Consider the following 18,706-nt stretch of genomic DNA (forward strand, 5'->3'; position numbering starts at 1 on the left):
CCCACCTTCTCCTCTCCCCCCTCCTCCCCCCTGCCCCCCACCTCCTCTTCCCCCCCTCCCCCCCCGCACCTCTGTACACTCAGTCCCCACTTTGCTTCCCCCCCGTACCACAGTGCACCCCCGCCCCCTCACCCATAAAGTGCCCCCTCCGCAGCAACTCTGACTCCCCCCCCCCCATACCTGTGCGCGCCCCTTCAGCAGGTGGCGTTTGAGACCCTCGTAGATCATGAACTGGATGGCGGGGTTGAAGACGAGTAGCAGGGAGGGCAGGGTGCTGCTCCACAGGGCCGCCACCCCCTCCTCCCGCATGATCCGGCCCACCGCGTCTGCAACACAAACGGCCCGCGGGTCAGGGGTCGGGGGTCACACACCGGGGTCAGGCCGGGTGCGGGCAGGGGGGGGTCACAAGTCACAGATCGGGGTCACAGGCCAGGGGATCTGGACATCTGATATCACAGGCAGGGAGGTCATGGGATCACAGGCTGTGGGGGTCAGGGGTCGGCAGTCACCCTGGCCAACACAACGGTGACAGACACACAATAGGCCGGCGCATTGGGATCGGCACATCCTGGGGGTGAGACTTCTACCGTAAACACGGCACGCCCCCACAGACGTGGGTGGGGAGGGAGAACTGAACTCACAACCTCACCTCTATGGATCACAGCCCCACAGACATGGGCAGAGAAGTGGCAGATGGAGTCTAATAGAAATACAAGGTACTGTTCCTCCAATTTGCGTGTGGCCTCACTCGGACAGTGGGGGAGGCCCAGGACAGAAAGGTCAGTGTGGGAATGGGAAGGGGAATTAAAATGTGGGAATTTGAAGAAGGGCCTCGACCCGAAACGTCAACGATTCCTTCTCTCCAGAGATGCTGCCTGTCCCACTGAGTTCCTTCCTACACGGGGGAATTAAAGTGTTTGGCAATCGGGTGATTACGTAGGCCCAAGATGGACACAAAAAGCTTGAGTAACTCAACGGGACAGGCAGCATCTCTGGAGAGAAGGAATGGGCGATGTCTCGGGTCGAGACCCTTCTTAAGATGTATGTGGGCCCAGGTGGATTGTAAAAGGCCTGTCCCACTGTACGAGGTAATTCAAGAGTTCTCTCGAGTTTAAAAAAAAATCTAACTTGTGGTAAGCACGTAGAATGTACATAGCGGCTACGTCGGAGCTCGGGACGTCTCTTAGCGGCTCGTAACGCTAACGGCAGGTACTCGGGAAACGCGGTAAGCTCGTGAAGACTCGTGAAGATTTTTCAACATGTTGAAAAATGTCCACGAGAGCCCAGAGTACCTACGAGTGGCTATTACCGTAATTCTCCGAGTTGGAATCAGGGGAAACTCGGGAGAACTCTTGAATTAGCTCGTACAGTGGGACAGCCCCTTAAGTGTTCTAGGTATAGGAAGGAACTGCAGATGCTGGTTTACACCGCAGATAAACACAAAGTGCTGGAGTAACTCAGTGGGTCAGGCAGGTTCTATGCTCCATGAACAGGGTTGAACAGTGCCTGTTCACTGGCCCCACCTGGTGACTACAGGGAGCTGCAGCAGTGAGGAGCAGGTACAGATGTACCACACCTCGTCTCCATTGCCTTTACCTACCACAGAGCGCTGTGGAGGCCAAATCAATGGATATTTTTAAGGCAGAGATAGATTCTTGATTGGTTTTTAGTTTTAATTTTAGAGATACAGTGCGGAAACAGGCCCTGTGGCCCACCGAGTCCGCGCCGACCAGCGATCCCTGCACATTAATGCTGTCCTACACACCTCAGGGACAATTTATTTTTACACTTATGCCAAGCCAATTCACCTCTTTGGAGGGTGGGAGGAAACCGGAGCTCCCGGAGAAAACCCATGCAGATCACGGGGAGAACGTACAAACTCAGGATAGACAACGCCCCTAGTCAGGATCGAACCTGGGTCTCTGACGCTGTAAGGCAGCAACTCTACTGTAAACCACCCAGTGTGGGTGTCAGGGGTTATGGGGAGAAGGCAGGAGAGTGGGGTTGAGAAGGAAAGATAGATCGGCCATGATTGAAATCTTGAGAGGAATAGATCGGAATGATGCACACAGTCTCTTGCCCAGAGTAGGGGAATCGAGGACCAGAGGACATAGGTTCAAGGTGAAGGGGAAAGGCTTTAGTAGGAATCTGAGGGGTAACTTTTTCACACAAAGGGTGGGAGTATGGAACAAGCTGCCAGAGGAAGTAATTGAGGCTGGGACTATACCAACATTTAAGAAACAGTTAGACAGGTTCATGTATACGTGCACGCAACCACAAATGCAACACCACACACATGGATAGGACAGGTTTGTGGTGATATGGGCCAAATGCAGGCAGGTGGGACTAGTGTAGCTGCGACATGTTGGCAGGTGTTTCCACAATGAATCACTCTATGACTGAGTAGAGGCAGAGTAGACTTGATGGGCCAAATGGCCTAATTCTGCTCATGAACTTACCGACTATGCCCTTGTAGTTGGTCTGCTGGATGTCTTCGTTCTTGAACACGGCGCCCTGCAGCTTGAGTCTGGTGTTGACCACCCACAGTGGAGTGGTGACCAGTACATTCACCACCCCTGCAATACAATGCAAAGCTGTCAGCTCACCTGCCCCAACCTACCGCACACACACACACGCAACACCACAATGCAACACCACCGCACGCACACACGTGCACGCAACCACAAATGCAACACCACTCAATATCACGCACATGCAGCACCACACGCAAAACCACACACGCAACACACACACACAAAAACGCAGCACTACACACACACGCAGCACCACAACACATGCAGCACCACCGCACACCCACATGCAGCACCACCGCACACCCACACATGCAGCACCACAACACATGCAGCAGCACCGTACACCCACACCACACATGCAGCACCACAACACATGCAGCAGCACCGTACACCCACACCACACATGCAGCACCACCACACACATGCAGCACCACCGTACACCCACACACCACACATGCAGCACCACCGCACACCCACAGCACCACACATGCAGCACCACCGCACACCCACAGCACCACACATGCAGCACCACCGCACACCCACAGCACCACACATGCAGCACCACCGTACACCCACACACCACACATGCAGCACCACCGCACCCCCACATGCAGCACCACCGCACACCCACAGCACCACACATGCAGCACCACCGCACACCCACACATGCAGCACCACAACACATGCAGCCGCACCGCACACACCACACATGCAGCACCACCGCCAGGTTACAGCCGCACAGGACGCTGGCCAGGCCACAGCTGCAGTATCCTTCTCTGCCGTGCTCACACTTTTTTGCTTTTTATTTAAATCAAAAATATTTATTCAAATATTAAAATAATATTTACAAGACAATAAAACAAAACAGAACCCACCACCATAATACAAGACAAACAATAAACTATTATACAACTATCTTACAGTCCTTGTCATGGATGCATTCAACCCTCCGACTGTGCTCACATTGATTGGGGAAGGTTTAGTTTCAGGTTTAGCACCAAAACAAGACCAGGCCTAAGACTAGGCCTAAGACTAGGCCTAGGACCAGGCTAAAGCTGGCAGAGGTGAGTGTTGGGGAGAGAAGGGTTGAGGAGATTCACCATGGGGAGGGTTTGTTCTTTGAGCGGGGGGAGAGGATGTGCTGCCACACAGATACTGAACAGGACCACCTACCCACCAGAGAGGAAGCCCATCACAAGGTCCCTGCTGTTGGAGGCAGGCTGGCCCCTCGCCCACACCTCCTTCAGGGCGTTGAAGGTGTAGAAGTAGACGAAGTTGGAGCAGCAGAGGCTGGAGATGACGGGGAACCAGCTGCGGTAGACGGCAGACCTGGGACGGGAGAGAGAGATGCGAGTCAGTGAGAGGGGGCAGGGCCCCCGGCATTCACACAACAGTACAGCACGGTGGCGCAGCGGTAGAGTTGCTGCCTCACAGCGCCAGAGACCCGGGTTCCATCTTGACTACGGGGGCTGTCTGTACGGAGTTTGCACGTTCTCTCCCCGTGACCGGTGGGTTTTCTCCGAGATCTTCGGCTTCCTCCCACACTCCAAAGACGTATAGGTTTGTAGGTTAATTGGCTTTGGTAATATTGTCCCTAGTGATGTGTAGGATAGTGCTAGTGTGCGTGGATCGCTGGTCGGTGCGGGCTCGATGGGCCGAAGGGCCTGTTTCTGCGCTGTATCGCTAAACTAAAGTACAGCGCAGGAACAGGCCCTTCCGCCCACAATGGGGCGTGATGGTGGAATGTGTGGCTGCCTCGGCAAGGACTCCAGCATCATCAAGGACCAGTCGCACTCTGGCCACTCCCTCTTCCCCCCTCTCCCCTCAAATAAAAGACATAGAAGTGTGAAAACACAGATTTAGGCCCATCAAGTCTACTCCGCCATTCAATCATGGCTGATCTATCTCTCCCTCCTAGCCCCATTCTCCTGCCTTCTCCCCGTAACCCCTGACACCCGTACTAATCAAGAATCTTATCTTTCTCTGCTTAAAAATATCTAGCCTACACTCCAAGGGATAGTCCTGGCCTGCTCAACCAAAGGGCCTGTTTCCACGTTGTATCTCTAAACCAGTGGTTCCCAACCTTTTTTAGTTCATGGCCCCCTTGTGCTCTTTAATTTTTCTGTGCCCCCCCCCCCCCCCGACATTATTAGCGGAATCACTGCTCTAAACTAAACATAGATCAACGAGAGGGGAGAGCGAGGGGAGGCAGCTGAGAAAGGAGGGGGGGACCCAGCGAGGGGGGGGGGGGGGGGGGGGGGGGAGGTGGAGGAAACATGGCACACACGGTGGTAGACAGTGGATAGGACTGGTGAACTTTTTGTAACCTGTGTAAACCAAAACATGGTGGCACTTGTGTGTCTTGGTGAGGACTGCTGTATGATTTTACCAGGTTGTGTGCAATACAAAGCATTTCACTGAACCTTGGTATATGTGACAATGCAGTGTCATCTCATAGTGTACATTTTGTGTCAACCTTCAGTTTAAACCAGCATCTGCAGTTCCTTCCTACACCAGGTACAAGGTTGTTTGGATTCATCCTCATAAATCTTCTCTGTGCCCTTTTGCCCCTGTCCCACTTAGGAAACCTGAACGGGAACCCACCCAAGGTTTCCGTGCGGTTCCCGGAGGTTTTTGTCAGTCTCCCTAATGGTCGAAAGTGGTTTCCGCATCTACTATAGAACATAGAAGAAACGGAAACCACTTTCGACCATTAGGGAGACTGACAAAAACCTCCGGGAACCGCACGGAAACCTTGGGTGGGTTCCCGTTCAGGTTTCCTAAGTGGGACAGGGGTAAGATAGACACAAAATGCTGGAGTTACTCAGCGGGACAGACAGCATCTCTCGGACCCCATTCATTCTAAGCAGAGATGCTGCCTGTCCTGCTGAGTTACTCCAGCATCTTCCTGCATCTGCAGTTCCTTCCCACAAAGTCTGTTGCCGTGTCAGGCCAGAGGTGACGGTTCTGAACCAGGTACCGGTGGCGGGACACAGACTAAACCCCCCACCGCACCCCACCCGACACCCCCATCCACACCCCCCCCCCCCCCACTCGCGCATCCCCTCCCCCCCCCACAGGCATACAGGAGGCCATTCAGCCCGCATACATGTACTATCCCCCTACTCACAGCCCCTCCTCCTTGATGATATCGGCCAGGACCACCGGCGTGGACTTTGCCTTCATCTTCTCATCCACTGCAACACCAGACGGCATCTTCAGGAACAGAGGCAACCCGACACTGGGGTACGTCCCCCCTCCATCACCCCTCCCCTCCCGCTACTCCCTTCCCTCCCCCGCCCACTCACCCCTCCATTCCCTCCCTTCCCACTTCCCCAACTCCCTCACCCCTCCCCTCCCATCCGTCCCCACCCCTCCCGCACGCTCACCCCTCCCCTTACTCCCCTCACCCACCCGCTCACACCTCCCGCCCGCTCACCCCTCCCCTTACTCCCCTCACCCACCCGCTCACACCTCCCGCCCGCTCACCCCTCCCCTTACTCCCCTCACCCACCCGCTCACACCTCCCGCCCGCTCACCCCTCCCCTTACTCCCCTCACCCACCCGCTCACCCCTCCCGCCCACCTGCTCCCCCAGTCGGTCAAACAAAGACTCAGCAGTTCATGCGGCATCTGTGGAGAGGGGAAAAGAGTTGAGTCCCGACTGCAGTTCCGTTGAGCTCCAGCGGAGGGAGCAGAGTCTTACCTTGGAGCCTCAAGCGGGCCGTGTCCAGTGGGTAGAAGATGGTCATGGCCATCACACCGCCCTGTGAAGAGGGGAAGCACAATGAGCAGGGGGGGTGGGGCAGGGTAGAGGTACTAACACAGTGCCACAACCCTGGGGCCACATCCGGGAAAGGGGACAAATATTGTCGCCGTCTCCGAGACAGGATGGGGAAAATAGACAATAGACAACAGGTGCAGGAGTAGGCCATTTGGCCCTTCGAGCCAGCACCGCCATTCAATGTGAACATGGCTTATCATCCCCAATCAGTACCCCGTTCCTGCCTTCTCCCCTGATTCCAGTATCTTTAAGAGCCCTATCTAGCTCTCTCTTGAAAGTATCCAGAGAACCGGCCTCCACCGCCCTCTGAGGCAGCGAATTCCACAGACTCACAACTCTCTGTGTGAAAAGAAAGGTTACGCTGGTCAGCACAGACTCGGTGGGCCGAAGGGCCTGTTTCCGTGCTGTATCTCTAAACTAAATAAAAACCTAGCTCCCTTGTAGGGCACTCTGAAGCAGGGTCTCGACCCGAAACGTCACCCATTCCTTCTCTCCAGAGATGCTGCCGGTCCCGCTGAGTTACTCCAGCATTTTGTGTCTGTCCCCTTGTGGGACACCGTGATCTCCTCATGGAAGAGGGGTGGGGGCTGGGAGACGAGTGAACGAAGGAGGAGGAGAAGGAGTGGGAGGTGAAGAGATAGATTCTTGATTAGTACAGGGGTGTCAGCGGGTACGGGGAGAAGGCAGGAGAATGGGGTTATGAGAGAGATAGATCAGCCATGATTGAATGGCAGACTTGATGGGCCGAATGGCCTAATTCTTCTATCACTTATGACCTAATGGCTGATAACAGCAGGGAAAGAGCTGTTCCTGAATCCGGTGGTATGCGAGAGAAGAGGGAATGACCGAGGTGGAAATGGCCCCCAGCAAGCAGCTCGGTGGTGCAGCGGTAGAGTTACTGCCTCACAGCGCCAGAGACACGGGTTCGATCCTGACCACGGGTGCTGTCTGTGCAGAGTTTGTACGTTCTCCCCTTGACCTGCGTGGGTTTCCTCCGGGTGCTCCTGTTTCCTCCCACACTCCAAAGAAGTACAGGTTTGTAGGTTAATTGGATTTGGTAAAATTGTAAATTGTCCCGAGTGTGTGTGGGATAGTGCTAGTGTGCGGGGATCGCTGGTCGGCACAGACTCGGTGGGCTGAAGGGCCTGTTTCCGCGCTGTATCTCTGAAGTAAAGACTCGTACCACCAAGTCAATGTTGTGTCCAATTGTCTAGCTCACCCCCGAATCCCACAGCATCGAACGTCCTAGACCAGCCGACTACCTGGCAACTTGTGAGAGGCCGAGCTGAACATCACCTACCGCCAATCCCTTCATCTCCACTTCATGTCAAGAGTGTTTTAATTTCATACTTCCCAGATAGAACAATGAAATTCTTACTTGCTGCAGCACAACAGAATATGGATGAGGGGGGATCTTATAGAAACATATAAAATTATAAAAGGACTGGACAAGCTAGATGCAGGAAAAATGTTCCCAATGTTGGGCGAGTCCAGAACCAGGGGCCACAGTCTTAGAATAAAGGGGAGGTCATTTAAGACTGAGGTGAGAAAAAACTTTTTCACCCAGAGAGTTGTGAATTTGTGGAACTCTCTGCCACAGAGGGCAGTGGAGGCCAAATCACTGGATGGATTTAAGAGAGAGTTAGATAGAGCTCTAGGGGCTAGTGGAGTCAAGGGATATGGGGAGAAGGCAGGCACGGGTTATTGATTGTGGATGGTCAGCCATGATAGGAATGAATGGCGGTGCTGGCTCGAAGGGCCGAATGGCCTCCTCCTGTACCTATTTTCTATGTTTCTAATGTGGTCATCTATGGAGATGGATAAGATGTTAAATGGAGATACAATATGCTGGAGTCACTTGTGCGGCACGGTGGCGCAGCGGTAGAGTTGCTGCCTTACAGCGCCAGAGACACGGGCTTGATCCTGACTACGGGTGCTGTCTGTACGTGACGTGCGTGGGTTTTCTCCGAGATCTTCAGTTTCCTCCCACACACCAAAGACATACAGGTTTGTAGGTTAATTGGCTTGGTTTAACGGTAAATGTAAAATCGCCCCTAGTGTGTGTAGGGTAGTGTTAGTGTGCGGGGATCGCTGGTCGGCGCGGACGCGGTGGGCCGAAGGGCCTGTTTCCGCGCCGTATCTTTAAACTAAACTAAACCCAGCGGGTCAGGCGGCGTCTCTGGAGAAGGAGGAAAATAAGTGATGTTTCGGGTCGAAAACCTTCGTCAGGTCCCGACCTGAAACGTCACCTATCCATGTTCTCCAGAGATGCCACCTGACCCACTGGGTTACTCCAGCACTCTGTGTCTGTCTTTGGAATCTACGGACTGAAGGGTAATGAGGGGAGAATGTTCACCCGACCACAAGCACAGATGCTGGTGGTGTTGATCTGGGTATGTCCCAGGGTCTGGCCATGTGTGTCCTGGGCCAGCGTGGGAAGCTAGGGAAGAAATTGGTGATCTTTTGGTGAATTATAGGAAAGATGTCAACAAAATGGAGAGAGTACAGAGGAGATTTACTAGAATGTTGCCTGGGTTTCAGCAACTAAGTTACAGAGAAAGGTTGAACAAGTTAGGTCTTTATTCTTTGGAGCGCAGAAGGTTAAGGGGGGACTTGATAGAGGTCTTTAAAATTATGAGAGGGATAGACAGAGTTGACGTGGATAAGTTAGTTTCTATCTTTCTTTTGGACTGTAAATTTAGGTAGCTGTGCCTCACGGTCACCCCGACTGGCACAGTTAATTGCAGCTGAAAACCTGGCCGTTTTCGATGTTTTTAACGGGTGTGAAAGTGCGTGTTTTCCCTTCACTAACATGTACCGGAAGTGACGCATGTACTCCAGTTAAATTTTGCGGTCACGTGGGTGCGGATCTACACTCCAGTGACCTTTCGTGAAATCACCCTATTGTCTATTGATAGGACAGGTTTGGAGGAATATAGGCCAAACGCAGACAGGTGGGACCAGTGTAGAAAGGACATGTTGGCCGGTGTGGGCAAGTTGGGCGCTGCATCACTCTATCACTCCCTAATCCTGTCTGCCTCTCTCTTCACACCAACAGGAATACGCTGGGCCAGAGCTCACCCGATCTCATGTTAAAGCCTCCCACTTGCCAGACGTACCTTTACCTGCAAACAGCCTCTCGCAGCAAGTTCCTGTCCAACTCCACCATTTTTTTGCCTTGCCCCAATTTAGGACTTTAATTTGTGAATCCTAGAGTCAGAGTCAACACAGCACAGAAACAGGCCCCTTCAGCCCAACAGGCCCATACCGACCAAGATGCCCCATCTAAGCTCGCCCTACTTGCCCGCGTTTGGCCCATATCTCTCTGAAGCTTTCCCATTCATGAACCTGCCCAAGTGTCTAAACGTTGCTGTAGTCCCACTTCAACCAGCTCCTCTGGCAGCTCGTTCCATACACCCACCACAATTCCTGAAAAAAGTTGCCCCTCAAGTCTGTATTAAATCTTGTTCCTCGCACCATAAACCTATGTCCACTGGTTCTCGATTCCCCTACTCTGGGTAAAACACTATCTATTCCCCTTGTGATTTTATACACCTCTAAGATCACATCTCAGCTTCCTGCATTCCAAGGAATTGTCCGGGCCTGCCCAATCTCTCAAATCCTGCCAACATCCTCGTAAATTTTCTCTGAACTCTTTCCAGCTTTAATGATATCTTAACAGCCCGAAACTGAACACAATATTCCAAGTGTGGCCTCACCAACGTCTTGTACAACTGTGACAACATTTCCCAACTTCTATACTCAATATCTTGACTGATGAAAGACACTAAATGCTGGAGTAACTCAGCGGGACAGCCAGTTAGCATGTCTGGAGAGAAGGAATGGGTGGCGTTTTGGGTCGAGACCCTTCTTCACCCTCCAGAGATGCTGCCTGTCCCGCCGAGTCACTTCAGCATTTTGTGTCTATCTTCGGTGTAAACCAGCATCTGCAGTTCCTTCTTGCACATGGATCAAGATCCTGCCTGATACTAGCAAAGGCGGCCTTATGACAAACCACAATCTCACTTTATTGTCCTGCCCCACTACCGTCGGCACGGTGCATTTTATACAGGGGCTAATGTTTCCAAAGAGCAGCATGTAATTAAAAAGCGTGCAAAATTAAACGTATAAATGTAAATAGGTGTAAATGTGACCGCATTATTTCAAAATTATAGCGCGCATATTCGATTTTGGGGTTAATTAATTGGGTTTTGGGGGAGAAGGGGTGGTGGGGTGAGGGAGTGGGGATGGGGGGGATGAAGGGGCATCTTACCGCAGACCCGGCCACGGCGTGCACCAGGCTGTCGTAGGACAGAAGGTGGGCCAGCGAGGACAACGCGTCCCCTCGTTCCCTCTCACCCATGCTGCTGCTCCGGCTGTTCCTAGTCTCGCTCCCAGTCCCAGTCCCAGTCCCAGTCCCAGTCCCCGCTCCAGGCCGCTGCTAATCCCCTTCCATGTCCGCTGCTGGCCGCGGCCGCTCCGCCCCTCTAGTGGAGGCCGGCCGCTCCGGCGCCTCCTGATTGGCCGCCGCCTGAAACTGCAACATGCGCCGCGGCCTCTCATTGGCCGAGACACAGGGACATTGGATACATTCTGCGCTCCGTGTGTGTGATTGGTCGCCGGCTGCGGCCGGGGGCGGGGTCTAGTTGTTGGCGGAAGGAACTGCAGTTGCTGGTTTTCACCGAAGATCATATTTACACCGAAGTTACACAACATGCTGGAGTAACTCAGCGGGACAGGCAGAAGGAATTCTCTTCCTTCTCTCCACAGATGCTGCTGTCCCGCTGAGTTACTCCAGCATTTTGTGTCTATCTAGTTTTTGTATATAGGTCTGTATACACAATACTCATAGAGCGATACAGTATGGAAACAGGCCCTTCGGCCCAACTTGCCCACACTGGCCAACATGTCCCAGCTGCACTCGTCCCACTTGCCTGTGCTTGGTCCATATCCCTCCAAATCTGTCCTATGCATGTACCTGTCTAACTGTTTTTATACGTTGGGATAGTCCATGCCTCGACTACCTCCTCTGGCAGCTTGTTCCATACACCCACTACCATTGTGTGAAAAAGTTACCCCTCAGATTCCTGCAATTTTTTCCCCTTCACCATAAACCCATGTCCTCTGGTCATCGATTCACCTACTCTGGGCAAGAGACTCTGTGCATCTATGCGATCTATTCTTCTCATGATTTTGTACACCTCTATAAGATCACTCCTTTATCCACCTGCGCTCCATGGAATAGTCCCAGCCTGCTCAACCTCTCCCTATAGCTTCTTCTTCTTGCATATGGCGTGCACAGCCTAAAGTTGTAGGACAACTTGTTCTATCTGATCTTATTTGATTGTGCACGTCAGGTTGATTGCATTCGTCGAAACTGGGCGGACCAAATAAAGGCTGCAATCTTCCACCCCTCCCTATAACTCACACCCCCTAGTCCTGGCAACATCCTCGTGTCAGATGAATGTAAAGCCAGAGGGAGGGATGTGGATGGGAGGTGAGTGGAGGGTGTGGCTGGCGGAGGGGAAGGGAAATGAGAGACTTGGGGATGTGAGGTGAGTGTACAGAGGAGAGGTTCGGAGCTGGATGACTTGAGAGGGGGTGGGAGATAGTGGGAGTGCACTGGAGTGGGGGAGGGGTCATGGGAGGGATGGAGAGGAGAGGGGATGTGAGATTGACAGCTGGTCTCCCACCCGTTTTCTCTATTCCCATTTCAATATGGAGGAGCACTATATAAATACAGCGTGGCAACAGGCCTTTCTGCCCACTGGCCCGGGTTCGATCCTGACTACGGGTGCTGTATGTATGAAGTTTGTTCGTTCTCCCCATGACCGGGTGCTCCGGTTTTCTCCGGGTGCTCCGGTTTTCTTCGGGTGCTCCGGTTTTCTCCGGGTGCTCCGGTTTCGTACCACACTCCAAAATGTTTGTAGGTTAATTGGCTTCAGTAAAATTGCAAATTGTCCATAACGTGTAGGATATTGTTATCCTATTGGGATCGCTGGTCGGTGCGGACCTCGTGGGCCGAAGGGCCTGTTTCACACTGTGTCTCTAAACTAAACTGAAGTCCATGCCAACCAGCGATCATCCCAACACTAACACTATCCTATACACGAGGGACAATCTTACAATTTTTACCAAATCCAATTAATCTACAAACCTGTCTTCAAGTCTGCCTGTTCGACCCAAAACCTCACCCATTCCTTCTATCCAGAGATGCTGCCTCCAGCATTTTGTGTCTATCTTTGGTTTAAAACAACAGCTGCAATTCCTTCCTACACATTTAATCTACAAACCTACATGACTTTGGGAATGTGGGAGGAAACCGAAGCACCCAGAAAAATCCCACGTGGTCACAGGGAGAATGTACAAACCCCGTACAGACAGCACCCGTAGTCAGGATCGAACCTGGGTCTCTGGCGCTGTGAGGCAGCAACTCTACCGCTGCGCCACCATGCCGCCCCTTGTTCAGACATCATTCGAAGGATATTTGGCCCTTTGAGACAATGCTAGCTCCCATCTGTCCCCTGCCCAATTCATCCACGGACTTGCATGCCTTTGGAGTGTGTGCGAAAACTGGAGCACCCTGAGGGAACCTGTGTGATCATAAGGAGAGAACCTGCAAACTCCACACAGACAGCACCGGAGGTTGGAATTGTGCCTGGGTCTCTGGAGCTATGAAACAGCGGAGCGGGGGGGAATGAAAGACTCGGGGATGGGAGTTGAGTGAATGTAGGAGCGGGGTGATTGGAGGGGGGGCTGGGAGATAGTGGGAGAATTGGGCGTGCGGGGGGGGGGGACAGGAAAGATGGAGAGGGGAGGGGATGTGAGATGTATTGTTGGTCTCACACCTGTTTATTCCCATATCAACGTGGAGGAGGACTTTAGACTTTAGAGATATAGTGCGGAAACAGCCCTTCGGCCCGAGACTACACCGACCAGCGACTAGCGCTGTCAAACACACCAGGGACAATGTTACGATTTTTATCAAAGCCAATTAACCTACAAGCCCGTACGTCTTTGGAATGTGGGAGGAAACCGGAGCACCAGGGGGAAACCCAGGTGATCACAATGAGAACCTGCAAACTCCACACAAACAGCACTGGAGGTCAGAATCGAACCCATGTCTCTGGTTCAGCTGCTCTACCTCCTGTGCAAGTAGGCAAACTTAATTTCATTGGATTTCAGTGAATCAAGTCAAGTCAAGTCAAGTTTATTTGTCACATACACATACGAGATGTGCAGTGAAATGAAAGTGGCAATGCTCGCGGACTTTGTGCAAAAAGATAAACAACCAAACAAACTATAAACACAATCATAACACACATATACCTTTACATAATAAATAATGGAAGGAAAAACGTTCAGTAAAGTTAGTCCCTGGTGAGATAGGAGTTTACAGTCCGAATGGCCTCTGGGAAGAAACTCCTTCTCAACCTCTCCGTTCTCACCACATGGCAACGGAGGCGTTTGCCTGACCGTAGCAGCTGGAACAGTCCGTTGCAGGGGTGGAAGGGGTCTCTCATGATATTGTTGGCTCTGGAGTTGCACCTCCTGATGTATAGTTCCTGCAGGGGGGCAAGTGAAGTTCCCATAGTGCGTTCGGCCGAACGCACTACTCTCTGCAGAGCCTTCTTGTCCTTGGCAGAGCAATTCCCAAACCAGATGGTAATGTTCCCGGACAAAATGCTTTCCACCGCCGCTGCGTAGAAGCACTGGAGGATCCTCGGAGACACTCTGAATTTCCTCAATTGCCTGAGGTGGTAAAGGCGCTGCCTTGCCTTACTCACGAATGCTGAGGCGTGTGATGCCCATGTCATATCCTCGGAGATGTGGACTCCCAGATATTTAAAACAGTTCACCCTATCCACAGGATCCCTTGAAATCAAGAATTTCATTGTTCTATCTGGGGCATATGACAACAAAATGTTCTTGATTCTCTCTCTTGATTTTCTCGACTGTAGGCTGACCCTAAATAACCACCAACAGCAAGGGTTTTTTTAGTTTAGTTTAGTTTAGAGATACAGTGCAGAAACAGGCCCTTCGGCCCACTGAGTCCGCACCGACACTAACACTATCCTACACACACTAGGGACAATTTACAATTTTTACCAAACCCAATTAACCTACAAACCTGTACATCTTTGGAGTGTGGGAGGAAACCGGAGCACCCGGATAAAACCCACGCAGGACACGGGGAGAACGTACAAGCTCCGTACAAATGGGGAGAGAATCCAGAAATCGGTGGTGCAAAGAAGCATGGCTGGTGCAGGATTCCCAAAAAGTTAATCTGCAAGTCGAATCGGTAGTAAAGAAAGCAAACTTAATGCTAGTATTTATATCGAGAGGACTTGTAAACAAAAACAGGGATGTCATGCTGAGGCTCTATAAGGCGCTGGTCAGGCCGCATTTGGAATATTGTGAGCAATTTTGGGCCCTAGCTAGCTAGCTCTCTCTTGAAAGCATCCAGAGAACCGGCCTCCACCGCCCCCTGAGAAGGAATGAGGAAGGATGTGCTGGCTCTGGAGAGGGTCCAGAGGAGGTTTACAAGAATGATCCCAGGAATGAGTAGGTTAACCTATGATGAGCATTTGATGGCGCTGGGCCCTTATTTGCTGGGAATTTAGAAGAATGAGCTCATTGAAACATACAGAATAGTGAATGTAATGTCGGTAACTATTGTGGTCCAGAAAAACAACAGCAACAGCTGGGTAGACCACCCGCACCCTTTACCGCTAGTAGCGCAGAAACGTTGCAGTAAATGGGGGCTCGGGGAGGGGGCAGTGGTGCGGTCTGCTTGAAAGATGAGATAGAATAATGTCAAGATGCCCTTGTATTAGGATGTAGAAGGATGAGAGGAGATCTTATTGTTGGTGGGACTGTCATATGCTGAGAGAATGGAGCAGCTGGGCTTGTTCACTCAGGAGTTTAGAAGGATGAGAGGGCATCTCATTGAAACATATAAGATTGTTAAGGGTTTGGACAAGCTAGAGGCAGGAAACATGTTCCCGTGTTGGGGGAGTCCAGAACCAGGGGCCACAGTTTAAGAAAAAGGAGTAATCCATTTAGAACGGAGACGAGGAAACACTTTTTCTCACAGAGTGTTGTGAGTCTGTGGGATTCTCTGCCTCAGAGGGCGCTGGAGGCAGGTTCTCTGGACGTTTTCAAGAGAGAGCTAGATAGGGCTCTTAAAGATAGCAGAGTCAGGTGATATGGGGAGAAGGCAGGAATGGGGTACTGATTGGGAATGATCAGCCATGATCACATTGTATGGAGGTGCTGGCTCGAAGGGCCGAATGGCCTCCTCCTGCACCTATTGTCTATTGTCTATTATGTTTGACTTGTGTTAACCATCTGTTGTTGAATAAGATTAACATAACCAAAAAGCATATTATGACTAATGAAAGAATTAATGCCCATGTAGTGGATAGTAACAACAGGAAAACATATAGTCAAGGACAAAGTATATTTTCGTATAGTTGTATCTAACAAAAAAAAAGTTGTTTACTGCACTGTATTGTTGGCTCATTCTGCTGCAAGGATAGAGAACAGGTGAGCAGTTCACTGCCGCCATCTCTCCATGGTATCATGCAATAAAGTCTCTTGTAGCAAAACTCAAAATCTACGATTTTCCTTTGATTTTCCTCCCAGTCAATTTCCTCAACACTTATGCTGTATCTTTCAATCAGAGTGGCACGGTGGCACAGCGGTAGAGTTGTTGCCTCACAGAGCCAGAGACCCGGGTGTGATCCTGACCACGGGTGCTGTCTGTACACAGTCTGTATGTTCACCCCGTGACCTGCGTGGGTTTTCTGCCAGATCTTCGGTTTCCTCCCACACTCTAAAGACGTACAGGTTTCTAGGTTAATTGGCTTGGTGTAAATAAAATAGTCCCCAGTGTGTGTAGGATCGTGATAGTGTTCGGGGATCACTGGTCAGTGCAGTCTCGGTGGGCCGAAGGGCCTGTTTCCGCGCTGTATCTCTAAACTAAACGCGAACGAAACCCACAAGTTATAGCAGTAGAATTCGACCATTCGGCCCATCGAGTTTGAACTAAAAACTAAACTCAATCAATCAATCAATTCTTCATAGATTTGTAAAAGAGGGCAAGGTTCGATTCGTAATAAAGTCACTGAGCTAAGGTGTCACAGCCATCGACGAGGCATCTCCAGCAAGCTCCTTTGCTGCTCCTAACGCAAACACACAAAATGTGCGTGGATCATGAAAACCTTCTCACAAAAATTCCCAGTTAAAAAACAGACTGCATTGATTTAGCGCCTGGGGACGCCCTAAAGCTGCTGAGAATGTTGCAAGGCTGGGGCATGAGCAGGCAGTTTGTATATAATGAGCTGTAATGAGACACGGGCCAGATAACACTGCAGATTATCTGCTGCTGTTCGCTTAGTTTTATCACCAGCTGAACTCTGGTGGTCTGTTGTAAAGTGGTGTCGGTTGCTGTAAGAGTGATGTTTACTGCAGATATCACACAGATGGCGTGCCTCACTGACTCAGCTGACAGGTGGAGATTATTGAAGGACAGCGGGCAACCGGTTACTGAAACCTTGACCTGGTTCCTTGACCCCAGATCCTTCTGACCCCGAAACACCAGCGGCTGCCTCCAGCTTCAGGAACAAACCATCTTCCCAACACCCATCAGGCTGCTGACTACAACAAGCAGACTACAGAAGAAAGGAAGTGGAGGAGCCCGAGGGCTGAGGGAGAGCTGAGAACAGCTCTTTTTAACCCCACTTTTTAAAAAGGGAGGGAGAGAGAAAACGGGGAATTACAGACCATTAGTCTAACATCGGTAGTGGGGAAACTGCTAGAATCAGTTATTAAAGATGGGATAGCAGCACATTTGGAAAGTGGTGAAATCATTGGACAAAGTCAGCATGGATTTATGAAAGGTAAATCATGTCTGACGAATCTTATAGAATTTTTCGAGGATGTAACTAGTAGAGTGGATAAGGGAGAACCAGTGGATGTGTTATATCTGGACTTTCAGAAGGCTTTCGACAAGGTCCCACATAAGAGATTAGTATACAAACTTAAAGCACACGGCATTGGGGGTTCAGTATTGATGTGGATAGAGAACTGGCTGGCAAACAGGAAGCAAAGAGTAGGAGTAAACGGGTCCTTTTCACAATGGGAGGCAGTGACTAGTGGGGTACTGCAAGGCTCAGTTCTGGGACCCCAGCTATTTACGATATATATTAATGATTTGGACGAGGGAATTGAATGCAACATCTCCAAGTTTGCGGATGACACGAAGCTGGGGGGCAGTGTTAGCTGTGAGGAGGATGCTAGGAGGCTGCAAGGTGACTTGGATAGGCTGGGTGAGTGGGCAAATGTTTGGCAGATGCAGTATAATGTGGATAAATGTGAGGTTATCCACTTTGGTGGCAAAAACAGGAAAGTAGATTATTATCTGAATGGTGGCCGATTAGGAAAGGGGGAGATGAAACGAGACCTGGGTGTCATGGTACACCTGTCATTGAAAGTAGGCATGCAGGTGCAGCAGGCAGTGAAGAAGGCGAATGGTATGTTAGCATTCATAGCAAAAGGATTTGAGTATAGGAGCAGGGAGGTTCTACTGCAGTTGTACAGGGTCTTGGTGAGACCACACCTGGAGTATTGCGTACAGTTTTGGTCTCCGAATCTGAGGAAAGACATTCTTGCCATAGAGGGAGTGCAGAGAAGGTTCACCAGACTGATTCCTGGGATGTCAGGACTTTCATATGAAGAAAGACTGGATAGACTCAGTTTGTACTCGCTAGAATTTAGAAGATTGAGGGGGGATCTTATAGAAACTTACAAAATTCTTAAGGGGTTGGACAGGCTAGATGCAGGAAGATTGTTCCCGATGTTGGGGAAGTCCAGAACAAGGGGTCACAGTTTAAGGATGAGGGGGAAATCTTTTAGGACTGAGATGAGGAAAACTTTTTTCACACAGAGAGTGGTGAATCTCTGGAATTCTCTGCCGCAGAAGGTAGTTGAGGCCAGTTCATTGGCTATATTTAAGAGGGAGTTAGATGTGGCCCTTGTGGCTAAAGGGATCAGGGCGTATGGAGAGAAGGCAGGTACAGGATACTGAGTTGGATAATCAGCCATGATCATATTGAATGGCGGTGCAGGCTCGAAGGGCCGAATGGCCTACTCCTGCACCTATTTTCTATGTTTCTAAGGGGAGGAGACAGCAAGGGCTTCCGGAAATTGGAGAATTCAATGCTGCTAGGGTGCAGACTGCCCAAGCGAATATGAGGTGCTGCTGCAAGAAGGTCATGTTGCAGTTGTATAAGACGTTGGTGAGGCCGCATTTAGAATATTGTGTGCAGTTCTGGGCACCATGTTACAGGAAAGATGGGTGCAGAGCAGATTTACAAGGATGTTGC

At 50.9% G+C, this 18,706-nt stretch overlaps 1 protein-coding gene across 1 annotated transcript in view; it reads right to left on the bottom strand.

The window, feature by feature from the left end:
* Nucleotides 1-10,819, bottom strand: part of slc25a17 (solute carrier family 25 member 17) — a 14,411-nt gene extending 3,592 nt beyond the window's left edge. The window contains exons 1-6 of the mRNA XM_033013152.1: nt 10,591-10,819; nt 6,240-6,300; nt 5,665-5,731; nt 3,712-3,863; nt 2,460-2,576; nt 181-326 (exon numbers count right to left, since the gene is read on the bottom strand). Coding sequence (XP_032869043.1) covers nt 181-326; nt 2,460-2,576; nt 3,712-3,863; nt 5,665-5,731; nt 6,240-6,300; nt 10,591-10,680 — 633 coding nt within the window. The 5' untranslated portion in view covers nt 10,681-10,819. The remainder of the gene's footprint in view (nt 1-180; nt 327-2,459; nt 2,577-3,711; nt 3,864-5,664; nt 5,732-6,239; nt 6,301-10,590) is intronic.
* Nucleotides 10,820-18,706: the final 7,887 nt, after the last annotated feature.

This window comes from Amblyraja radiata, chromosome 38 (genome assembly GCF_010909765.2).
Source record: "Amblyraja radiata isolate CabotCenter1 chromosome 38, sAmbRad1.1.pri, whole genome shotgun sequence".
NCBI lineage: Eukaryota > Metazoa > Chordata > Chondrichthyes > Rajiformes > Rajidae > Amblyraja > Amblyraja radiata.